At 37.2% G+C, this 20798-nt stretch overlaps 1 protein-coding gene across 1 annotated transcript in view; it reads right to left on the bottom strand.

Annotated features, from left to right (window-relative positions):
* Nucleotides 1-386: 386 nt before the first annotated feature.
* Nucleotides 387-20798, bottom strand: part of KIF5B (kinesin family member 5B) — a 33541-nt gene continuing 13129 nt past the window's right edge. Inside the window, exons 9-26 of the mRNA XM_063148727.1 lie at nucleotides 20201-20305; nucleotides 19662-19807; nucleotides 18062-18210; nucleotides 16492-16685; nucleotides 15499-15567; nucleotides 14346-14552; nucleotides 12470-12613; nucleotides 11146-11334; nucleotides 10168-10285; nucleotides 9761-9822; nucleotides 9537-9646; nucleotides 9262-9363; nucleotides 7288-7348; nucleotides 7109-7180; nucleotides 6853-6957; nucleotides 6140-6356; nucleotides 4312-4441; nucleotides 387-2917 (exon numbers count right to left, since the gene is read on the bottom strand). Of these exons, the coding sequence (XP_063004797.1) occupies nucleotides 2911-2917; nucleotides 4312-4441; nucleotides 6140-6356; nucleotides 6853-6957; nucleotides 7109-7180; nucleotides 7288-7348; nucleotides 9262-9363; nucleotides 9537-9646; nucleotides 9761-9822; nucleotides 10168-10285; nucleotides 11146-11334; nucleotides 12470-12613; nucleotides 14346-14552; nucleotides 15499-15567; nucleotides 16492-16685; nucleotides 18062-18210; nucleotides 19662-19807; nucleotides 20201-20305 (2187 nt within the window). The 3' untranslated portion in view covers nucleotides 387-2910. The remainder of the gene's footprint in view (nucleotides 2918-4311; nucleotides 4442-6139; nucleotides 6357-6852; nucleotides 6958-7108; nucleotides 7181-7287; nucleotides 7349-9261; nucleotides 9364-9536; nucleotides 9647-9760; nucleotides 9823-10167; nucleotides 10286-11145; nucleotides 11335-12469; nucleotides 12614-14345; nucleotides 14553-15498; nucleotides 15568-16491; nucleotides 16686-18061; nucleotides 18211-19661; nucleotides 19808-20200; nucleotides 20306-20798) is intronic.

The raw sequence follows: 20798 nt of genomic DNA, 5'->3' as shown, positions 1-20798 counted from the left end.
CTATCACAGATACTGGTAAAGGAAAATGAGTCCCTGGAAAGGAAAACAAGCCTACAAAAGTCTAGATGGCACAGAAATACTGGAAACTGATTAATCTGTCTCAACCAGAATGAGGGGTCACCAAATCAGCAGACACCAAGTTTAAGAAAAGAGAGGCTCACAGAGCAAGTGATAACTCATGGTAATTCCTTTCCAACCAAGTTTACATGGATTCTGGAAACAGCTGTCCAAGCATGTGGATAAAGAGAGCTTTGAGCACCACCATACAGACAAGTGACACCACACTCAGGAGAGCCCCAAGCACAACTCAACACACCTGGAGAAGATTGTTGCACCACCACATTTGAGCACTTGTAGAGATAATAAATGGAATAAATGCACAAAAGTTCAAAGATTTTTCTCCTCTTTATTTAAACACAAATACATTTACAGCATGCAGGTAAGTTAAAACTATATGGCGTCTTCCCCAAACCAATTGTTTTAATGCATCTTAAGTGTACTGAAGTTAAATCAGATTCCACAGGTAGACTTGTCCTCATGTCAAATTTAGAGTTACACACAGTAGTGAGTCAGCATTTAAGTTATGTAAATAATTTAGTTGTTCACCAGAAATAAATATTATTTCACCAAGTTCCTATCCTAAACCATCTTTTAAAAATATGATCTAGAGGAACATAAAAATAAGAACCACTCAAAAACTGCAAGTCGAAATAGCAGTGTTGAACATTCCCTGTATAGACTGAATACTTTCATTTACAAATTACAGTAATTGTCCTGTCTGGCTGACCTATGACAGCCAAACCAGAAAGCACAGAAAGTTGTGTGGTTTTTTTCATTTTTTACATTTTAAGAGGCAGTTCTTGGTAAACTTCATAAAAGGTTTAAAATAAAAAAAAAAATTTAAATATAAAAAGGTGATGTACACTGAGCTACACACTAGTTTCTATTTAATCTAATTTTTTAAACACAGCAATTTTCAGCACCAAAACCCATGACAATTACCTACAGGAATGAAACCCTCATTCACAGGCATGAGAAAAAATCCTGCTTCATTTGAGTGTGTTGTTTTTATGATTGCACATTGACAAATGAAGGCCTGAAAACCTGTAGTTAACATTGAGAAAGATGATGGACAGTGCTGATTCCATGATGAGAAATTTAATTCAAAATATGTTGTTGTTTCTTTATTTTTTTTCCCTCATTATGCTGCCTTCAACTGTGCTCTAAAACAACTGCAAGTTTGGAGTGTTCGGCGGCCTTAGTGAAGAAAACTGTCTTAAAAGCTGAGAACTCCAAAATAGTGGGATTTCCAACTGATACACTCAACCTTTAAAAATCAAACTACTAAAAATTCAGACTACTGTAGATATAGAAAAAAAGTGGTTCAAGGTCTAAAATTTGACTATACTCCACCATAATATAAATATTTTGCCTATTTTAAAATATAAAAATTGAAAGTGATTTGCTGTCTGAACAGTCACAGAGTTTCTACTGTTTCCACAATAACTGAATACCCAGCAAAAAACTCAAGCCAGAACAAAAAGTTTTATCAACCAGGTCTGAAAAACTCATTGAATTCTTCCAGCAACACTAAGTTTCTTCTTTCTTAAAGACCTGGTAACTAACTAGTTTCTATACAGAAGAAGGCTGTCCTAAAAATTATAGTGGCTAAACCCTATGAATAAGTTAAGTAAATTATACTATAAAACTTTAAACCCTGGATTCAGCTCAGTGAGACTACCAGAGCTCAAAACAAACAAACAAAACAAAACAGAAAAATCAAAACCCCACGTTTTGTTTTGTTAGCCACTTTACAGGACTTTATTGCAAAGAGAAGAAAAATATTCAACAACTACTACTTTGGACATTTCATATACCTACTTACAAATGAATTACAAATACAATTCAGGGTAGCACTTTATTTTATTGTTATTTTAAACACATGCCTCTGGCATTTCTGGATACATCAGTTTTAAAAAGTTGTGTCCTTTATTTATGTATCTGAATTCATTGGCCTGTTGCTGAAAAAGTATTTTTAAATTGAAAATTAAAATTTTAGTCAAAAATTCCAGTACTGTATGTAGTGGAATATAAAGTTACAGTTTAGATTGCCCTCATTTCACTATTACAAAATAGTGAAAGTGAACTGTCACAGATACAGACAAATGGACAGACAGGCTCATCAGAATGAAGCAGAATGTTTTCACTCCACCAGACCATACTGTGTGCAGAACCAGGAACAGGACAGATGGGACAATCCATTGCCAAAGTTCTTTGTTGTAAACTCAGGTTTGCCCTTATTTGTGTACAGTATTTAACTCTTAAGTCACCCTGTGGCCAGGCACTGGGCGAGGTAACAGTTACAGAGCCCTGTGCTCACCCAACCCTTCAGTGTCAGCACTCCAGGATGCTCACACTGTCCAAACACAGCCAGCTCCAATGCAGCATTCCAAAGGAACACTGTAATGCAGAGCGCCGCCCTAATTCAGTGGGACATGTAGTGTTATGTCAAGTGATAAAAATGAAAGTATACTCAAACACTGTTGCACATTCCCTAAGACAATAAGATGTACACAAATTAAGCTAGAAAATTGGAACTAAGATTTTTCTCAACGTACATTCAGCTTGGCACAGTGCAGACTAAATTTAAGACATGAAAGACAAACTGTGTAATAAGCAGAGCTACACTTTAAGTAACATGTCATTTTTCAAGACGCCAAAATTGCACTCTAGTTGGTTTTTTTTGGGAATCAGTTAGCAGAATTTGTAGAAGGGGGAAGAGCTGTACAGGCCAGGTATAATTTATACAATTTTCAAAAAATAATCCTACAGTCCCCAAAAGGAGAGATTATTGTCATGGAATGACTCCCTCTACACAATATCCAATCCTCCTCATGCTGCATTTACTTTTCAGCAACTGTAAATGAAAAAAAAAAAATCAGAGTTAAGACACAAAAGCAAAGTTATTTACATTTACAGTAGACTGTATCACTATTTACACGGCCTTTAAGAGCCCAGTTCTTAAACCACTCAGATAAATGCTAATAAAAAACCCACTTTAAAATAAGAAATCACACAGCACACAAAGCATTTAAGCAATGCTGTCTGCTACCAACGATTTTACAGCACCACAAACTGACTGGGTATGCAATATGGATTGTAATAATGGAGTAAACATTACAGACAGAAACCACTTAGAGCCCAGCTCCATTTCCCACGACTGTTGCTGCTATTCCTGGCTAGTGGCAACTCCTTGGTCATTCAAGGCAAATGTTATTCAAGGCTGAAGTACCCATCAGTTCAACCTCTTATTTACTAAGAGACATTTCTGAACAGACCAGGTACCCTGAGTAGTACTACAGCCCTGTTTTCTTTGAACTGGAGAGAAAGCTTGGAAAAGTCAGTCAGCTAATGAAAAGAAACAAATAGAAACAAGATTGACAAACTGTTCTGGAGCCCTTCAGAAGAGGAGCACCCAGATTTCAAGCACCTCACCCCATTTTAGATGTATTTCAAACTGAAGATGCAGATAATTAACTAAGGAAATGTCTAGAAGACATTTATAGACACATGCAAAAGTAAAGATGACAACAGAGAATATAAAGTAAAGCATTACTGTTAGGTGAACAACAGATCAACCAACTATAACACAGATATTAATTAAAAAGAGAGATGATTAAGTAAAGCAACTTAAGCATATTTAATACCATGCAACAAGTAATTACTTTGGAGATTAGAGATGTTTTAAGGTAAGTGTACATTTAACTTCAATTACTGTAACTGCATTTTAGCTAGGCTAACATTTTAAGTTTACTGGATAAGGACACGAATTCTTCCGTTAAATAATTCCAAATCACTGACACAAAGCATTGTGCAAACACAGTAAGCAAAGTAAATAAATAACATGTAAAAATAGGGAAAATTTTATATCATCACTGAATGTTTTCCTGAAGAAAATTGTATTTTAAAAGATACTAGCAAGCCAAAAGAATTTGAAATATCCAACCCTTTCTCAAACAGTGGCTACTGTCTTTGACTGGTAACCATCTCCAGCTGATTGTTTCCACATTTAGTTCTACTCCTGCAGAACACCATCAGAATTACCATTTTACAGCAAACACACTTTAGAAGAAAAGCAGCAGCATCTTTAGTCAGGTGTACATTTTACCATTCCTCTGGCGCTAAAATTCTGAAAAAAGGAGGAGTTAATCTGACTATTCAAGTGGCTTTATGACACAGAATGAACTGTAACAAACCTAACACAAAGCAGTTTGATCACACATTTTACAAAAAGCTACAGGACAAACTTACACTTTGTCCTGCCGCCCGCCTCCGCGCAGCACAACTGGCTGGCTGTTCTGAGTGAACGCACCTCCGCCGCGAATTGCACTTGGATGAGTTGGAGAAGCTGCTGGATGCTGGCCAGGGCGGATAGGCTTAGCTGCACGACAAGAAATGGGACTTACAAATATACACACAACAGTATCTTGGATTATTCAAATTTACTGATATCATTAGCCAAATGCAATCGTCACAACTGAATGCGCTTGGAATAAGAAAACAAGTTTAGAGGATGGCATTGTGAGAACGTAGCAGATTAGTGTCAACTACAACAAACCCTGGAGAACAGACAAGATTTTGCTTTTACTGTTCCCTGTTAAAGCTCAAAAAGCTTCTGATAAGGATTATCTTCACAAGAGATATCTGTGCCACCTAATTTATTACCTTCTGTGAATCCTTTTTTTTTGGCAATAAGAACTCAAATAAGACACAACACTAAGACAGCTTCCTGAGAGTTATGTATCAGTAAGCAATCATACTTGCTGTCCTTCTCACATCTCCTTATTGATAAAGTCACTAGTTACTCTCTCTGCAGGTGGTTCTGTGTACCAATACTGCACAGATAACACTGCTTCATCAACCTACCACCACACAAAAATAAAACTTGCTCTACAGCCAAAGTAAAAATCCAGCAGTTTTGACAGGTTGTTCATAAGCTGCATACACTTAATAAACTGTATTTTCAGTCAGTTTTGCACTTAGCTCTTAACAGAACACACATAAGGTATGTGTAGGACTTCACAAAGTTCTGTAATATTAAAGAGAAGCACTTAAAATTTCAGCAGGCAAAAAAGAATCTACAGGCAGCAGCTGCAGCAGAGAAACACTTCTCAATTACTGCCTTATAGGAAACTGATCTCCAGGAGGACATGACTAGTTCATCCAGACATTTAATCACAAGAGGCTGTGAACCTCAGTTCTCACTAGAGAACTGTTTGTTTTCTTGGAGACCATTTGAGAGACAATTAAGACACAAAAGCACCTGTCTGCAAGCTGTCACTTCATGTGACCAAAAAACTTAAACTATTTTGCAACACCTCCTTGCAGACCTGCAGAATATGAGCCAAATTTAACTGCAACACTCATTTTAGTGACATTAACAATTAAGAGAAATGTATTGCTGACTGAAGGCCTTCAGTTCTACAGCTGTAGTGTATTGTGCACAGTTAAGTTCTCCACAGGTCACACACCTTCTTCATCCTCAGCACTTCACAGAGTAATGGTAAGTGGAACAGCAAAGGAATATGACTATTCTGCCTCCACCTTCCCACCCTTTTTTCTGTTATTTTCCCCTAGAGAGGGCTGTGGATACTCTATGTTTTGGAACAAAGAACTGAAAAGGTAATTAAGGATGTTCGGATATTGTGGGTTTCTGTCTGCTCCTCTGCCCCTTAAGATCAGGTAATTTTTGTTGATATTGTTGTTGAAGGTGATGGCTTAATCTTTCTTGTTTCCTTGCAATACCTCTTTAGTCTTAGAAATTGGAATGGAATTGGAATCATCTAAGAGATTAAGACTCACATGCAGTGTACTGTTTCTTCTAGGAAATATACCATATTCAGGCTAGAAATCTAGGTTGGTAAGCCTTTTCCAAGGCCAAATAAGATACGTAAAAAGGCAAACAACCATAAAGTACCACCTCCACACACAGTCTGTTAACCAAAATATTACTCACAGTAGAAAATAGATCACATTGATATGTGCAGTTTCAGTGATGGCTGAAAGATCACATATACACAAAAACAAAACAACAAAAGTAGGAGAGATGAAGCTTTGGGGTAGGGGATTCTGTACTCACCAATCTGTGCTGAATGTCCCCTTCTGGCCATATTCTTGGATCTCACAGCTTCCTTTATACGATCTACCTCCTGCTGGTAGCGCTTGCGGTCGCGAGAAGCGTTCTCTTTGGCCTCCTTCAGGGCAGACTCCAAAGCTTTCACCCTTTCAGCCGTGGCTCTGAGGCGCTTCTCCAGTTTAGGAAGTTCGCAGCGCAGATCAGCATTATCCCGTACCAGCTACAAGCCAGAAGTGATTATTGTTGTGCTATCTCCCTTCACAGGGAGAGCCAACCAAACACCCTCCTCACCCCTGAAGAGACAAAGCAGTAGGCTTGCTGTATTAACTCTGTTTAAGCTTTTAGTAAATCTATGGAGGTCAGTGACATTGAGACTGTCATTTGCAAAATCAGTTACTGTGGAAGAACCTGCTACCCAGAGACACCTCTTCCATCTGAGACAGGCAAGCAGCCCTCAGACTCATATATGCAGTCTACACACAAACCTGGATCCCTTTCTGCTTAAATGCAGCTATTTTATCATACAGCCACATGTACTTAAAACAGCTAAATAATTTATGTCACAAAACAATAGACTAAAGTTTTCCTGTATCAAGAGACACACTAAAGATGAAGTATTTACCTACAAAAGTTATTTTATGACCAATAGACAGTTGCTGCTGTAATAATGGATCTGGAGTTGTTTCATTAAAATTTGAAATGAAGTCTCACTGTACCTGCTTGTGAACCTTTGTAAGCTGTTCAAGATTATTCTCCAGGAAGGAAATCTTCTGTTTCTGTGCAGCACTGCCTCCTGTATCATCTGAGTCAATCTCAGCACTCTGCAGGGGGAGGGAGACAGGGGTCTGACAACAAATCTGAACTTGCATAGCCATATAAATTAAACCAAATAAACATCAGCTCCTAACTTAGTTCTAAACTGAAATTCATGCAGCATTCTCAGAAACAAGTTTAACTACAGCACCACATTACCTTTTTCACTCTAGTAGCCAGATCTTGAACAAACAGCTTCCGAAGATTGTGAAGAGTCTGAAGTTCTTTTGCCTACAGTTAAGAACAAGAAATTAACAAAACAACCCAAACAAACTCTGAAAGAAAAAAAAAAAAGACAAATATTGACATTTGCTTTGGAATATATTCTGACTACTTACCACAGTCTCTTCCAAACCCTTTAAATCTTGCCTTGCTTGTTCCCGTCTGTCCTGCATAACCCTAAAAGAAAATAAATTGTTCCTGAAATATCCTAGAAAAATCAGAAACTTTCTTTTAGAGGACTAGAGTAATTAACACTCTATGGTACAAATGAAAAAAGTATTTTGGTTGAAGTCTTAAATTAAAGATGGAACCAACAGATGACACTCAGAAATCTGTGTGGCATGGGGGTGGTGGGATTGGGGGAGTTGCCAAAGGAAAAGAGGGATGCACTTTTAATATTGAATACAAACAAGTACATTCAGATGCATAAATTGTAAAAGTTTCTGGAATAGTAAAAGACAAAACTCTTAGAGTTCGCTTTGGAGTGATTATTTGGGGAGATCTTATTCTACAAATGTTCTTAGCTGTGACCAGCTGAAATAAGGATCACGTACCAGATTAAAATTGTTCTCTTTGTTTTCTTTAACACCTCACTCTTAACAAGTTGGCAAAACCAGCAATAAACAAAAGTGTCAGTGTACAGGAATAGAACCTGATGATTATCTGTGTGCAGAGCTGCTGTCTTGCCAGTTACTCTGAAAGCATTTTCTGCACAGGAAATGTTCTTTCTCAGAACTGTAAGTCAGTGCAGTTACCAAGATGACAGAATACAGGAAAGAAATGTGCACTTTTCTTTTTATGACCTGAGATCAGAACATAAAGTGAAAAAAATGAAGCGTTCCTGTTAAGTAGTTAAAAAAACTTCTTTTCCTCTTGGAATTTCTCCTCACTCAGTCAGTTTCACTACTAGCTCACAGTTAAATGACCAAACATTTGATCCAATAAAATATTCGAAATAATGCCACTATCCTATCCATTGTCCAGGATAAATAGTTTCAGGCATCTCCTACAACTTCAAATTGAAAAAATTAAAGTGAATGATCTGCATTGCTCCTGGTCTGTCATTTGCCATGCACATTTATGATATTCAGTGGAAAACAACTGGATTCAAAAAGTCTAGGGGAGGACACAGAATACAATTTTTAGAACTTTGCAAATCTTTTGAAGAGGAATGAATCTTACAAGAACATCTATTGCAGTTAATGTAAGTTTTGTAATCATTGTGGCAGATAGATAAATCAAAATAAGATGGAATCACAAGATCAGAGTACTGTTAAAAGTTTAGTCAGTTAAACAGGACAAACAAAAAGGTAAAAAAAAAATAGCAAGCATTACTTCTTGGTTACCAGCACAGATGAGTCAGGTCCCTCTGACTACTTCAAATACCATGATAAAAACCCCTGAAAACCACTGTGTGTTTTAAACATAACCAAAAAGAACTTTTCAAAGAGTACTTTAAGTATAATGTATTTTTAGCTTCTAGAAAGATAAATTTGTATGCACCAGGAAGGGGTTACAACTGATACACTTAGAAAGATTTCCAGGAGACTAAGGTCAGATTTCTAGAAGCTGAGAACTCTTTTCAAGTTTGACTCGGATAGTACCTGCAAGCAGAATGTAATTCCACTTTTCCACTAACTTTCGAGTCTCTAATTCACTAACACATTGTATTTAGTTCATCAATGAAGCATGCAATGTTTAATTTTAAGAATAAACCAATTAAAGCCACCTAACAAGTTAAATCACCTAAGAACTATAAAAAGATTAAGGGAACGCAAGAACCACAAAAAGAGTAAGGGAAATTGTTAGAAGACTCTTGCAGTCTTACAGAATGCAACACTTAGCTGCAAACTGAAAAGTTAATTACTCCAAACCATAGCATAATAACAAAAAAGCAGTTGTGGCCTTCATATCTTTCATAATTTTACTCCTTATTTTAAGTATTCATGCAGTGCAAAGGTTCTAAAAAAGTATAGTATGCTCTTTACAAGGATACCATAAAGAGAGAGGCACTGCATCAGTGGCCACTAGTTGTAGAGCAAGTGTCCCCACACACATTTGTTTCACACATCACTTTCATTATCACTCACGTAAGCTCATGAAGTTTTCTGCTTTTCTCCTGATCAGTCGCTTTCAGCTTCTCATGCTCAACTCTCAGACGTTCCTGTTCCAGCATCATCTTCTGGTTTTGGCTGAACACAAAGGAAATACTTTATCAGCTGAAGCTCTTAGCCCATTTAGTAACAAAATAGAAGCCAGAAGGACAATTCTGGAGGAAACTCTCACCACTTCCCACTGTACTCTGCTTCTGTACTTGCCCAGTCCAGAGACATTTGGCACCACTAAAATAAAGCCAAGTACTCACTCTTGAAGCTCAGTGATGAGCTTCTCCTTTGCATCAACTTCATCCCTCAGGCTACTGATTTGTTTCTGATGTGTCTCACGATGGCTCTGAATCTGCTGCTCCACAGCTTGCTATTAGAAAAAACCAGAACATATTAAATGCCCTGAGTTACCACCAGGCTTCACTCTGGGGGGAATTTGGGTTGTTAGGGTTTTCTTCTTTTTTAAGGAATGAAATTACCTCACCTTGACTTCATTTGCAGTTTGAACCTTATTTAAGTGCTCTTTCTCCATTTCATGGACCTTTTCTAGAAGGGATAGAGAATGAAAAAAACCATTCAGCCAGGTATCTACACAATCACATGAATGATGGCATTGATTTCCCTTCCCTTGCCAACACCTTACAATTTAGAAAAAGTCCCCTCCCACCACAAAAATTAATTAAACTAGTAACACCTTTAATCCTATCAATAACAGTTCTTTCAAGCAGCAAACATGTTTTACCATGGATTAATGCTACATGTTTAGTAGCAAAAAGCCTTTCTATAGCTCTACCTTTCAACCTAAACAGAACAGAGCAATTCCCACTTTATATTTATCACTATTTTGTTAAAATGGTGGTGCTGGGTGGGGTGTAGGGAGGCAAGTCCTACCCTGTGCTCGGAGTTGAACTAATTCTTCATTAAGGGAATCCACAGATTCTTCCAGCTGCCTCTTTTTCTGTTCCACATTCTGAAGATATTCAGTCAGTGACTTGATCTTGGCTTCATGCTTGTGGAATGAAAAGATTCATTTGCTTTGGAACTAGGTACCATGGAATTACATCTGCATAAACGGTTCATACTTATTTTTTACACAACAAGTAACCTCATCTCAAAACAAAAATGGTGCCAGCTAGACTCTTAGAAGAATGTGACTACTCGAGATCTGTAATGCAGCCTTTAAGACAATGTCTTTATTCTGGGTTGGAATGTAATACATTTTTGGCTAGGAGATGTTTTGAATGTTAAAAAATAACAGAGGCAAGAGAGGGCCACTGTATTTATAAAATTGCCCTGAAATGTGCATCTCCTGATTTTAAAAGAGATGATTATCTGTATGAAAAACAATACAGAAATATTAAACTGCATGTCTAGATTACAGTTTTCAGAAGTGTTAGAATTCACATTACTTATCTTTTCTAACAATCACATTAAAATGGCCTTTCTCACATTAGAAATAAATTTAATCTGCTATACAAACCTCTTGGAATTTTACTCTGCTATTACCTCTCCCACTTCCAGCCTGGGGCATTAGCAGGCAGAGTGCCCACCAGCCACTGCTTCTGTAAGACTTGTATTTGTAAAGAATCCTGTGATGGAGAACACACAGGCTCCAGTATTTAATACAACTGCTACAAAAGCATTAGCAGGCTACAGATAAATTGCAGGAATTCTGACTTCCTGCCATGCAGAATTACTTAGAAGCATCCAATCTGACGACAGAACTAAGGAAACAGCTGAGTCTTATGGCTGTTCACTCACAGTGTGCTTTGTTAGGTGCCAAAAAAACCCTGCAACTTTTTTTTTTTCCCTAATAGGTTAATGAATTTAATTTATAAAGAACACTGTGCACTGTAGAGAAATATTTACCTGTGAGATCCGGAGCTGGCAGGCAGCCAACTCCTTTTCATTTTCTTCCATTTTCTTATTGCTTTCAGCTTGTGTGCCTTCTAACTGTTTGCAACGCTTCACCATTGTTTTCACTTCTGATTTCATTTTGCTAATGTACAGCCTTGCAACTGTGAATTCCTCATCTATCATGCCAGTTCCCTCAGGCTGCTGCAAAGGGTGGAATAGCACATTTAGAAAGCTCACATAACAGAAGTGAACTAACAGTGCACTGGAGCATCTTAATGCCCAGGACATATCCCCAGCCTCAACTGATAACCACAGAACTTCAGAAAACAAACAAACAAACAAACAAACTTACATTTTGGTATTTAAGTTTTCTGATTGATTATTGAGAAGTTTGTACAAAGATAATCATTAATAAATAAATAATGAATAAAGAATAAATTCACAATTTATTTCTAATACTGCTCAGAATGACTTACTGCAAGTCATTCTTGCCCTACAGCCATCTTCTAGACTTATCTTTTACTTCATGTCCTCATGCTGTTTTTAATACAAGTGTCATCCTGATTGTCACTGTAAGTCAGTATTAGATTTCCAAGACAATGCTGTTGATTATGACCACTTCATACAGCAGTTTGATAACAGGATTGAGTAAGGGTTTCACTGAGAGAAGCACCCTGGAGATCACCAACCATGGGCAGATCCCAGTGTCCTTCCAGATCCATGTATCTGTCCTGGAGAACACAGGTAAGCAGTGCTGGAGACACTTCCTGTGGGGGAGGTGTCTCAGACAGATTAGTTTAAGCCATTGAACTTGGGGAGGTTTCTGAGCTTTTTCTTCTCAGTGCCCCTGCTGAGAGCTTTAGAGACAGAACTCCCCTGGCCAGCCGAGCCCAGGGACCTGGCCTGCCTGTGACTGCCCCAGTGCTCCTAGTAGAGGCCAGATGGGCTCATCACCCTGGTCACCTCTCAGAATATTCTGCCCTTGGCTCCCATGGGTATCAAGTTTCTTTGGGCACTCTATGGGTTTACTTTGCCAACCAGTGGGGTCTGCTGTGTTTTTGAAGTGCTTTGTTTGAAGTTCACAGTGTCACAGCACTTGTATAACACTGCTTCAAAAAAAAATCATTCATGCTCTTCCTCGTCTATGCATAATCAAATTCTGTCTGGGACCTGATTAAGTCACAATACAAGCAATGGAGAAGCTTATGTCCAAATTATCAATATAGATGAAGCTTCCTATGGTGGTAATTTTTATCATACTAAGAAAATGTCCCCACCTATCCACAATGTATGTGTTTAATACATGGCACTGAAAACAGCAGTGATTAACTCTTACCTTGACATCATTATTTCCTACTGCAATTCCAATCTCTGCAAGATCCTTTAGTAAGGAAGCCATCATTTCTGTTGCTCGTTTCTTCTGATGGTTGGTCATTTCTTTAAGTTTCTGAAGCTCTGCATCTATACTGGCTAAAGTGACCTACAGTAAAAGAAGTTACCCTTGATTAAACAAAACAACTCTTGTTCTTGGAACTAGTGTCATACTATTTACAGAGCACCAGCATTTCTTCTGAAAGAACTAAAAAGTACTGGGGACAGAGACCTTCAACTCACAAAATCTTAAAATTCTGCAGCAAAATTAGTGTTAACACTGTTAAACAGCATTTAGAGTTATATACAATTAAATATTGCAGGGAATCACATTTATAGAAAAGGGTAAATGGACAGCAAGTCCAACAGGTTCCACCATACTTTGGTAAATTAAAACAATTTCAGTTCTATCTATCTGCAGAGCTCTTAACTCGTCCCTATTTGCAAATCAAAAAATGAGAATACTCTTCCAGTACTGACATTTCATAAGCACAATACTTATTCTTGAGCACTTTTTCAGCTGGTTTGAGCTGCTGTGGTTGTAGTGGCTGCAGCTCAGCAGCCTGCATGCTCAAGAGTCTGCTATTAGTCTGCATCTCAGACAGAGATGCCAAAGGATGTTTACTGCATGGGTTAGCAGTGCCAGATTGGGATGTCTTCATTTTATGACACCTCTGAACAGTTGCTTTCTTGCAGATTGAGTTATTCATGACACTCACTGGATGTTAGTTTTAATATCTAGAATCAGTACCTAGAACTAAAAACTACACCAATAAAGCAAACAAGAAAAAAACCCCATCAAAAAACAAACCATACACTTCAGAATCATACACACATAGCAAGCCTATTCCAAGAGCCTTTAAATGCTCCTCATAAGACTCTGACTTTCATAATTCTCTGACTTTGGCCAATCTTCAAGTGATGTAAGTTACCAGTTCAGAACATTCAAAAGATTAAAAAAAAGTTTCATGATCTTGTGAACTTCAATTACATCACTAGTGCTCTCCCATGTCAAATGTTCCTAACTGAAAATTGGAAGACACAGCCACTGGAAGACTCAGATCCTCTTATCTTCGAGAACAGAGAAGAGTGAGACTTGTGTCATTGATACTGTCTGCAATGCCAGCAAACATGCTGATCCTTTCCAGCACTTAGAATTTTAGGACAGTAGGTAGAGTATTAACTGCTTAACTTAAAACTGATTGAGGTCTGCCAAAAACTGGCTACCAAAACTGTCAGTTCAGAAATGTAAGGAGGATGTCAGTTCAGGGATGTAAGGAGGTGCAGAGTAGCCTGTGAGACTGAAGCTGCATCTGTATTTGAACAAGGGTCATCTTGTGGAATACATCCCCAACTACTCCTTGCAGAAAGTAAACCAAACTGCTCATTTTTGAAGGTATCAAGGTAAGTTATCTCACATTCCAAACACACAGCAGGCAAATATTCCTTTCAAGAGAAACTGCAGCATGCTCACTGCAACTTCAAGATTGGAAGAAGCAGATTCTTAAGTCAGGATTTTCCCATCTGCATCAGAAAGGCAAACAACACCAGCATGTAATGAAAGTTTTAAGTTTTGACACCTAGGATATTTCTGAACACACTTCAGGGAATAAAATGTCACAGGCACTAAAAAGACAAGCACTATCAAGGTCAATAATCACCATACATTTTTTCTTAAGCTTATAGGTTTTAGATAATCATTCCCTGCAAAAATGAAGTAAGTTTTAGACTTAGGATCTCGTTTTCCCTTGTGAAACATTCTCAAATGACTTTAAAAAATACAGGTAAGGCAAGAAAGTCACACTGAAGATTATGAGTAATTTCTTATCCCAATTTCATACCGATTTTTGATTGAGTTCATCACTAAGCAGTTCATATTCCTTTGCCTTATCTTCTACTTCCTGAGACTTCTGATCATAGTTGACAGCTAACTCTTCAAGGGCTTGTAGCACCTCCTTCACTTCCTCTTTAGAAGCATCATTTTCAGCCTGAAGGCGATTCAACTCTGCTTGCAGGTTGTCTTGGTCCCGTCTGGTTGATGCCAGAAGCTGCAACATTGACAGAGGTTTAATAAAAATACAACAATAAATAATCATTAAGAAAACTCCACACATATCTTGAATTTTATTAATGCTTTTAGTTGTACAATAGCTTATATCTACATTCCTAGTGACTAGCTTCATGCAATAAAGATACCAAGAACAGAATATAATGAACAACTAAATTCACCACCTATATTCACAGTTCTTTAAATTTTTAAATATCCTAAAAATGGAAGTGATTACAAATGAAGACATAGGAGTAGCAACTAGAAATGCACATGGAATATTGCAAATTCTCAAAAAAGCCACTGAACACTACTCAGGAGTCTGGAATTCTCAATAGTCTAGGGACTTAACTTCAGCATTTTAACACTGTTAAGTGCTGAAGAATAACTAGACAAAGGATACAATTGCTAAAAAGCAGATTTATTTATTTAAATTAGATTCAACAGTAGCTCCAACTTCCCTAGTCCTTAGCCCATTTCCTTCTGAATATGCACACAAAGATTACTTTAACATTTGTGCTATACAGAAATAATTTTTGTAATATTTTGGCTAAATGAAGTTTTCATTATTAATAGGAATTTCCTCTCATTAATTTATATCCCTGGCAACATGTGCATACAAATAATTTGAATATTTTAGCAAGGATGGTGTGAATTAACACACAGATACTTCCCTTTTCATTATGGGCCAATAGATTTCCCTCCTCTCCCTTCCCTCTGTGTACAGCAACTGACCAGAAGTAAACCTTAGAACAGATTTCTTACATTAAATCAAGTTACCTTCAGTTTTGACAACCTGCTAACTCTGCATAGGGAAGACAACTGCCTTTGCATAAAATACTTCCATTTTACTTCCTGGTCATAAACTGTGACCTATTCCAAATACCAAAGATTTCTTTAATGGAAAGACAATGAAAATAAAATATAGATGCAAAAGCAAAACTCACCTCTTCCTGATCCAACATTTGTGTCTTCAGTTTTTCTACTAGTTGACTCTGCTGATTAATTTCTTCATCCTGTAGTTGAAATAAGACTGTGTTCATTAAACTGACAAATACCACTCAGAAAAAAAATAATCTACAAGATAGCAGACATAAGGTACCTAACTTTTCTTTATTCCAAGACAATTACACAAAAAAGCAGTAAAAGCAAAAAAACAATTCTTCTCACTGGTTGATTCATTAGGCTCTTAACCTGGCATGTATGTGTAATTCACCACGCTTCAGAGACAAAAAACTTATACCTGTGCTTTTGCAAGCCTTCTCCGAGTTGTTCTAAGGAACAATTAATTGTTAATTAAAATATTTTTTCTATTCAAATACAGTACTACTGCTTAAATTTGAGATTTTTTAAATTTCAAATAAAATATTCAAAACAGGAAAAAAATTTGTCTTCAAATTATTAATTTTCCCTCATCTATTGTTTTCCAACTAACAAACAATACTCCCTTAGCACCAGGTAAGGCAGCTTTGATTTCCCTTAATCAGAATTAAGAGGAAGTACTCTCAGCAAATACTTAAACAAGCTGAGCTAACAAATGAATACTGGCAAAATTAACACAGAATCACAAATAAGCTGAGCTGGAAGAGATCCATCAGGACCAACAAGCCCAACTCTCAGCCCTGTGCAGGACACTGAGAGTCACACCCTGTGCCAGAGAGCATTGTCCAAAGGCTTCTGGAACTCCATCAGGTTTGATGCTGTGACCACTTTCCTGGGGAGCCTTAGTGCTCAACCTCCCTCTGGATGAAGGACCTTTTCTAATATCCAACCTAAACCTCCCCTGACACAACTTCAGGCCATTCCCTCAGGTCACAAGAGTGAAGAGATCTGTACCTGCCCCTTGGCTTCTCCTCCTGAGAATGATGAAGATGCATTATACAATAATATAGTTCAAGACATATTTTCAAGAGATCTTACATTAAGAAAGAATGGCATACCTTGTCATCCAGTTGTTTGTAAAGTTTGGCAATTTCTTCCTCACATTTCCTTCTCTCAGCATCAGTGAAATTGCCAGTTACTCCAATTGTGGTAGCTGGTTTATCATTAATAACAGTAATATCCTTGTCCACGGCAAAAGCTTCTAAGTTGGCCTTCTCCTTGTCAAACTGTTCATCAACTGGTACAGTCTCCCCTTAGAAGTAAACTTAATTTTAGTACAGCTAGCCATGACATATTTCCCAAAAAATTACCCTTGAGAAGTATTCCATATTTCCTACTAACAGTTTTACACAGTTCATAAGCAATTGAGTTCAGCTGATTACTTGGTAAAAAATCCCCAAACAAACAAAAACAAACAAACAAACAAAACTCCACTAGATCATCCAAACTATTTCCTGCTTACTACAAAACATCATATTTCACCCAGTTACTCTGCTATGAGCTCCAAACTACACATCAAACCTTATCTTCTAGAAAGTCACCTAATTTTCCCAGAAGACATAAAACTCTGTCTCCCTTGGCACTGTTTTACTAGGTAGTCACGTTTACTTTTACATTGCTCTGCTTCTAATGTAAAATCTTTTCCATTACACTTTTATCCTTTCAGGTTCATAAAGATTTTTCTGATGAGAACACTAACTTCACAGAGAAGAAGACAGAACATACCAAGGCACTTCTCTAGTAAATTAAACTAAATTTCTTAGTGCTTTATTCAAAACATTTCATGCAGTCCTTGGAAGGTATAGGCTCTTTCCAACACTCCAGTATCTGATGTTAAGTATAGTTCTTTCAGAATATTTACATTTCAGGTGTGGCCTCATACCAGCTGTACGAAACAATAAAAAAACCCCAACAAAAACAAACAAAAAACCCCCCTACATCCTACCAAACCTATTTCAGCCAACTCATTTTTTTTTTCAGATTTTTATCTGGATGTGGTGCAGTTGTCAGACTGCAAAATCATATTCTACAGCTGCAAAACTCCAGAGTATATCTGCATGACCTATGTTCTCTTTCCTGAATTTATGGCTTCACTATTAACTTGCATTTTGCCAGCAACTTGAACTGATAAGAAGTTAATCATTCAGGAAGAATTAACAGGCACATATTTGATACTGTCAGCAACTTTGGGGTTTGGATGGGTTTTTTGCCTATCGACATGTTTGAGTTTTAAATGAGGGCAAGATCTTGTAGTATTGTTTTGAATCAGAAAACCCAAACAAAGGAAACATTTTACTTAGTTTCTGCACTTACAGATAATATCAGTTTTTGTGTCCCCCAAAATTTTTATTTTACAATGTAACTCTAGTCCTGCTAGAAAACTAAGTGTTGAACAATCTAACAGGAAAACACTTTCAGACATTTTTGCCACCACACGATTATAAGAAGTTATTTCAGTTGCAATAAAGTGAAAAATATAATGCTCCAAAGCTGACTTCCTCCTATAGCTTCAACATCCTTATCACTGCCTTGCATAGTGCTCTCAGCTATTTCTAGTAGCCTGAAGACTAACTCAGTGTGTGTTGTCTTGCCTAAAGTTTGCAGAATAATAATAAACTTGCTTCTCACCGTTCCTCCATCGGTTGAGCTCATTTTCCAGCCACTGTATGGTGTTACGCAGAGTCTTGTTTTTCTCTTTTTCCTTCTCATACTTTTTCTTCCACTGTTCTGCAGTGAGCTCCACATTCACACAGACTGTGTTCTTAATGGTCTTTGCTCTACACAGAGAAAGCAAAAAGCTCTGAAAATTCGTTTTTAAAGAAAGGAATTAAAGGTTACTAAATAACATGTTCACATATCACTAGTGAAAATATAAACATTCCCATCTCTTCCAAAACCTTATTTCTATTCCCTGTCAAGTTACTATTCTTTCATTTGGATTGATACAACTGTTAAAGGACAGAGCAACACAACTTTTGGAAAGCTGAGAAATCTCAAGCTGATTGAGTTGGAAAAATTAAGCTGCATACATTCATCTGAAAGGACTGAGGTCAGGACAGTTGTACACAGTTTTGAACAACAGCATTCCTCATCTAGCAAACACTGTCCAATGGAGAGGACACCTCTAGCATGTAAACCATCTGGCTTATCTAATAAACAGCTCATTTCAACCAAAAGCAAAATCTTAGGGACACATTACTACTAAGAGAGATATGCTTTTCTACTATATTATACTATTATTACATAGCCTTCAGTTACTACAGCTGAGGGCTTCAGCATAAATTTGATATCCCTAGGAAGCTGAATTATTGCACTGGACTAACTGTAGTGGCTGAGACTGGAATGCACTCTGTTAATTCCTGAAAACACCAAGAGCACAAGTTAGTGAAACTACATAGCTGCAGCTGTAAGACACTTTCCACCAGCACATTCACTAAATGATAAAAGGAAAAGACCTCCTATCTTCTAAAATGAAACCCAAAAGCTCCACTGCTGCAGAAAGCAGTCATTACTCCACACTCACTAACTATTCACATTCTGCCAGATTTCTAATCTGATCTATTTTCCATAAAACTTCTCAGAGAAGACCAGTAGGAAACTATCTTGTTGGACTGAAGTGGCAGAGGTGCACTAACATCAAAGACCAGATGGACTAGCAAAACACTGACTGGTTTTGGAATGTGCTCCACTAAACAGTGTGATGCAATCTAGTGGTCAGGAACTGGAGTATAACAAGGCAGCAACAATAATACAATGGTAAAGAAAAACTACCTAACAAAGTACTTAATTGGAAATGAGTATGTATAAATTCAGTTAGAAATGACACAGGAATTCACAAGAATCATTTCAAAGTTTACTGGAGTGTTAGATACAGACCAGACAACAGGCTCTCCTGGCAAATAAAGTTTCAACTTACAAGGGGAGAGCTCCTTCCTACCTACTTTAGGGAGGGCAGGGGACAGGGAAGTACTTCTACCCCTTGAAGATTATACATTAAACCACAATTTGAATCAAATTATATGCTCCTGATAATACAGTCTTCATGATCCTGGCTGGGTTCAGGATTTATATATATGAGAGACAAGACAGATCACAACACTTAGGCATGTATACACTGAAGAATTACAGAAAGAAAGTAAACATCCTAATTAATTTGGTTCAGGAATCTTAATAGAGCAACTTACTTATTTCTCATTGTGCATTTATTCCTATTAAATCACATACTCACCTTTGGCCAAACAGAAGAGTAGATTTAGTTTCAGATTCGTTGTAAGAAGATGGAGAACAGCAAATAACAATAGTGGTTCTGCAATTACCCCCTAGTGAATCTTGAAGGATTCTGGTCATTTTGCTATCACGATATGGAACATATGTCTACCAAGGAAGAGGTTAAATGATCAGTCATGGGTTTTCAGGCACATTTAATTTGCTGAAATATGAACTACACTCTTGCTAGGTATGACCTCATTAGAAAGACATTAAATTCTACTTTAATTCATTAATCATAAGACTGAAGATGCATGGGATGACAAAATTGTATTTCTATGTTGGTAACTATTAGAGCACAAGGAAATTTTCAGTATGATGTTCAGGTCCCTCAGCATTAAATGTAACTTACTAATCTTTACTGTCAATAGAGTACAAGAGTAATGGCCACCTGCAATGCACTGGCTCATATCACTGAGACTGGTGGGAATTTCTGCACAGCATGTTCAGAGATGCAAGCTTTTAACTTTCAAGTAAAAAAAGACAAAAGACAACACTTACACTGCTTTCAGCCAGGGCTGAGATGACATTTCCAAGAGCAGACAAAGACTTGTTGATGTTCTTGGCCTCATCCAGCACAGCACCTTCTGCTCCAGTTTTACTAACCTATACAATATTTCAGGACATTACTAAACGCATCTTCAAAACATACCTTCAAAATTTAAGAGAAAACTTATATAATTTCCCCACTTATAAGTCAAGTCTCCCTGGCTTTATGAGGTACACATAAGCCAACTCTTAGTCAGACTTTCCCCAATTCATTATCAATTTCTCATTCAAAACTCAGTGTCTGAAGACATTTCTCATGTTTTTAACTGAAGTGAATATTCTCCCTGCAAAATATACCTTTTTGTAACATATAAATGTATAGTTAGTAACTTCTGTCAAATTAACAACTTCAAAAGTTTTTTGAAGTCTGTAAAAAAGATTAATTCCTTAAAAGTAAATAAGTATTATGAATAGTTTGTCCAGAGATCATCCTTAAAACCAAACTACCTCTCCCCTTAAAAAACCCTAACAAAACAAAGCATAAAACCCAAACCACATACCACTACTACCCCTAGAAAACAGAACAGAAAATCTTCACAAGCAGAAATCT

The sequence above is a fragment of the Melospiza melodia genome, chromosome 1 (assembly GCF_035770615.1).
Source record: "Melospiza melodia melodia isolate bMelMel2 chromosome 1, bMelMel2.pri, whole genome shotgun sequence".
Taxonomy (NCBI): Eukaryota; Metazoa; Chordata; class Aves; order Passeriformes; family Passerellidae; genus Melospiza; species Melospiza melodia.
This window is presented reverse-complemented; position numbering and strand designations above follow the sequence as displayed.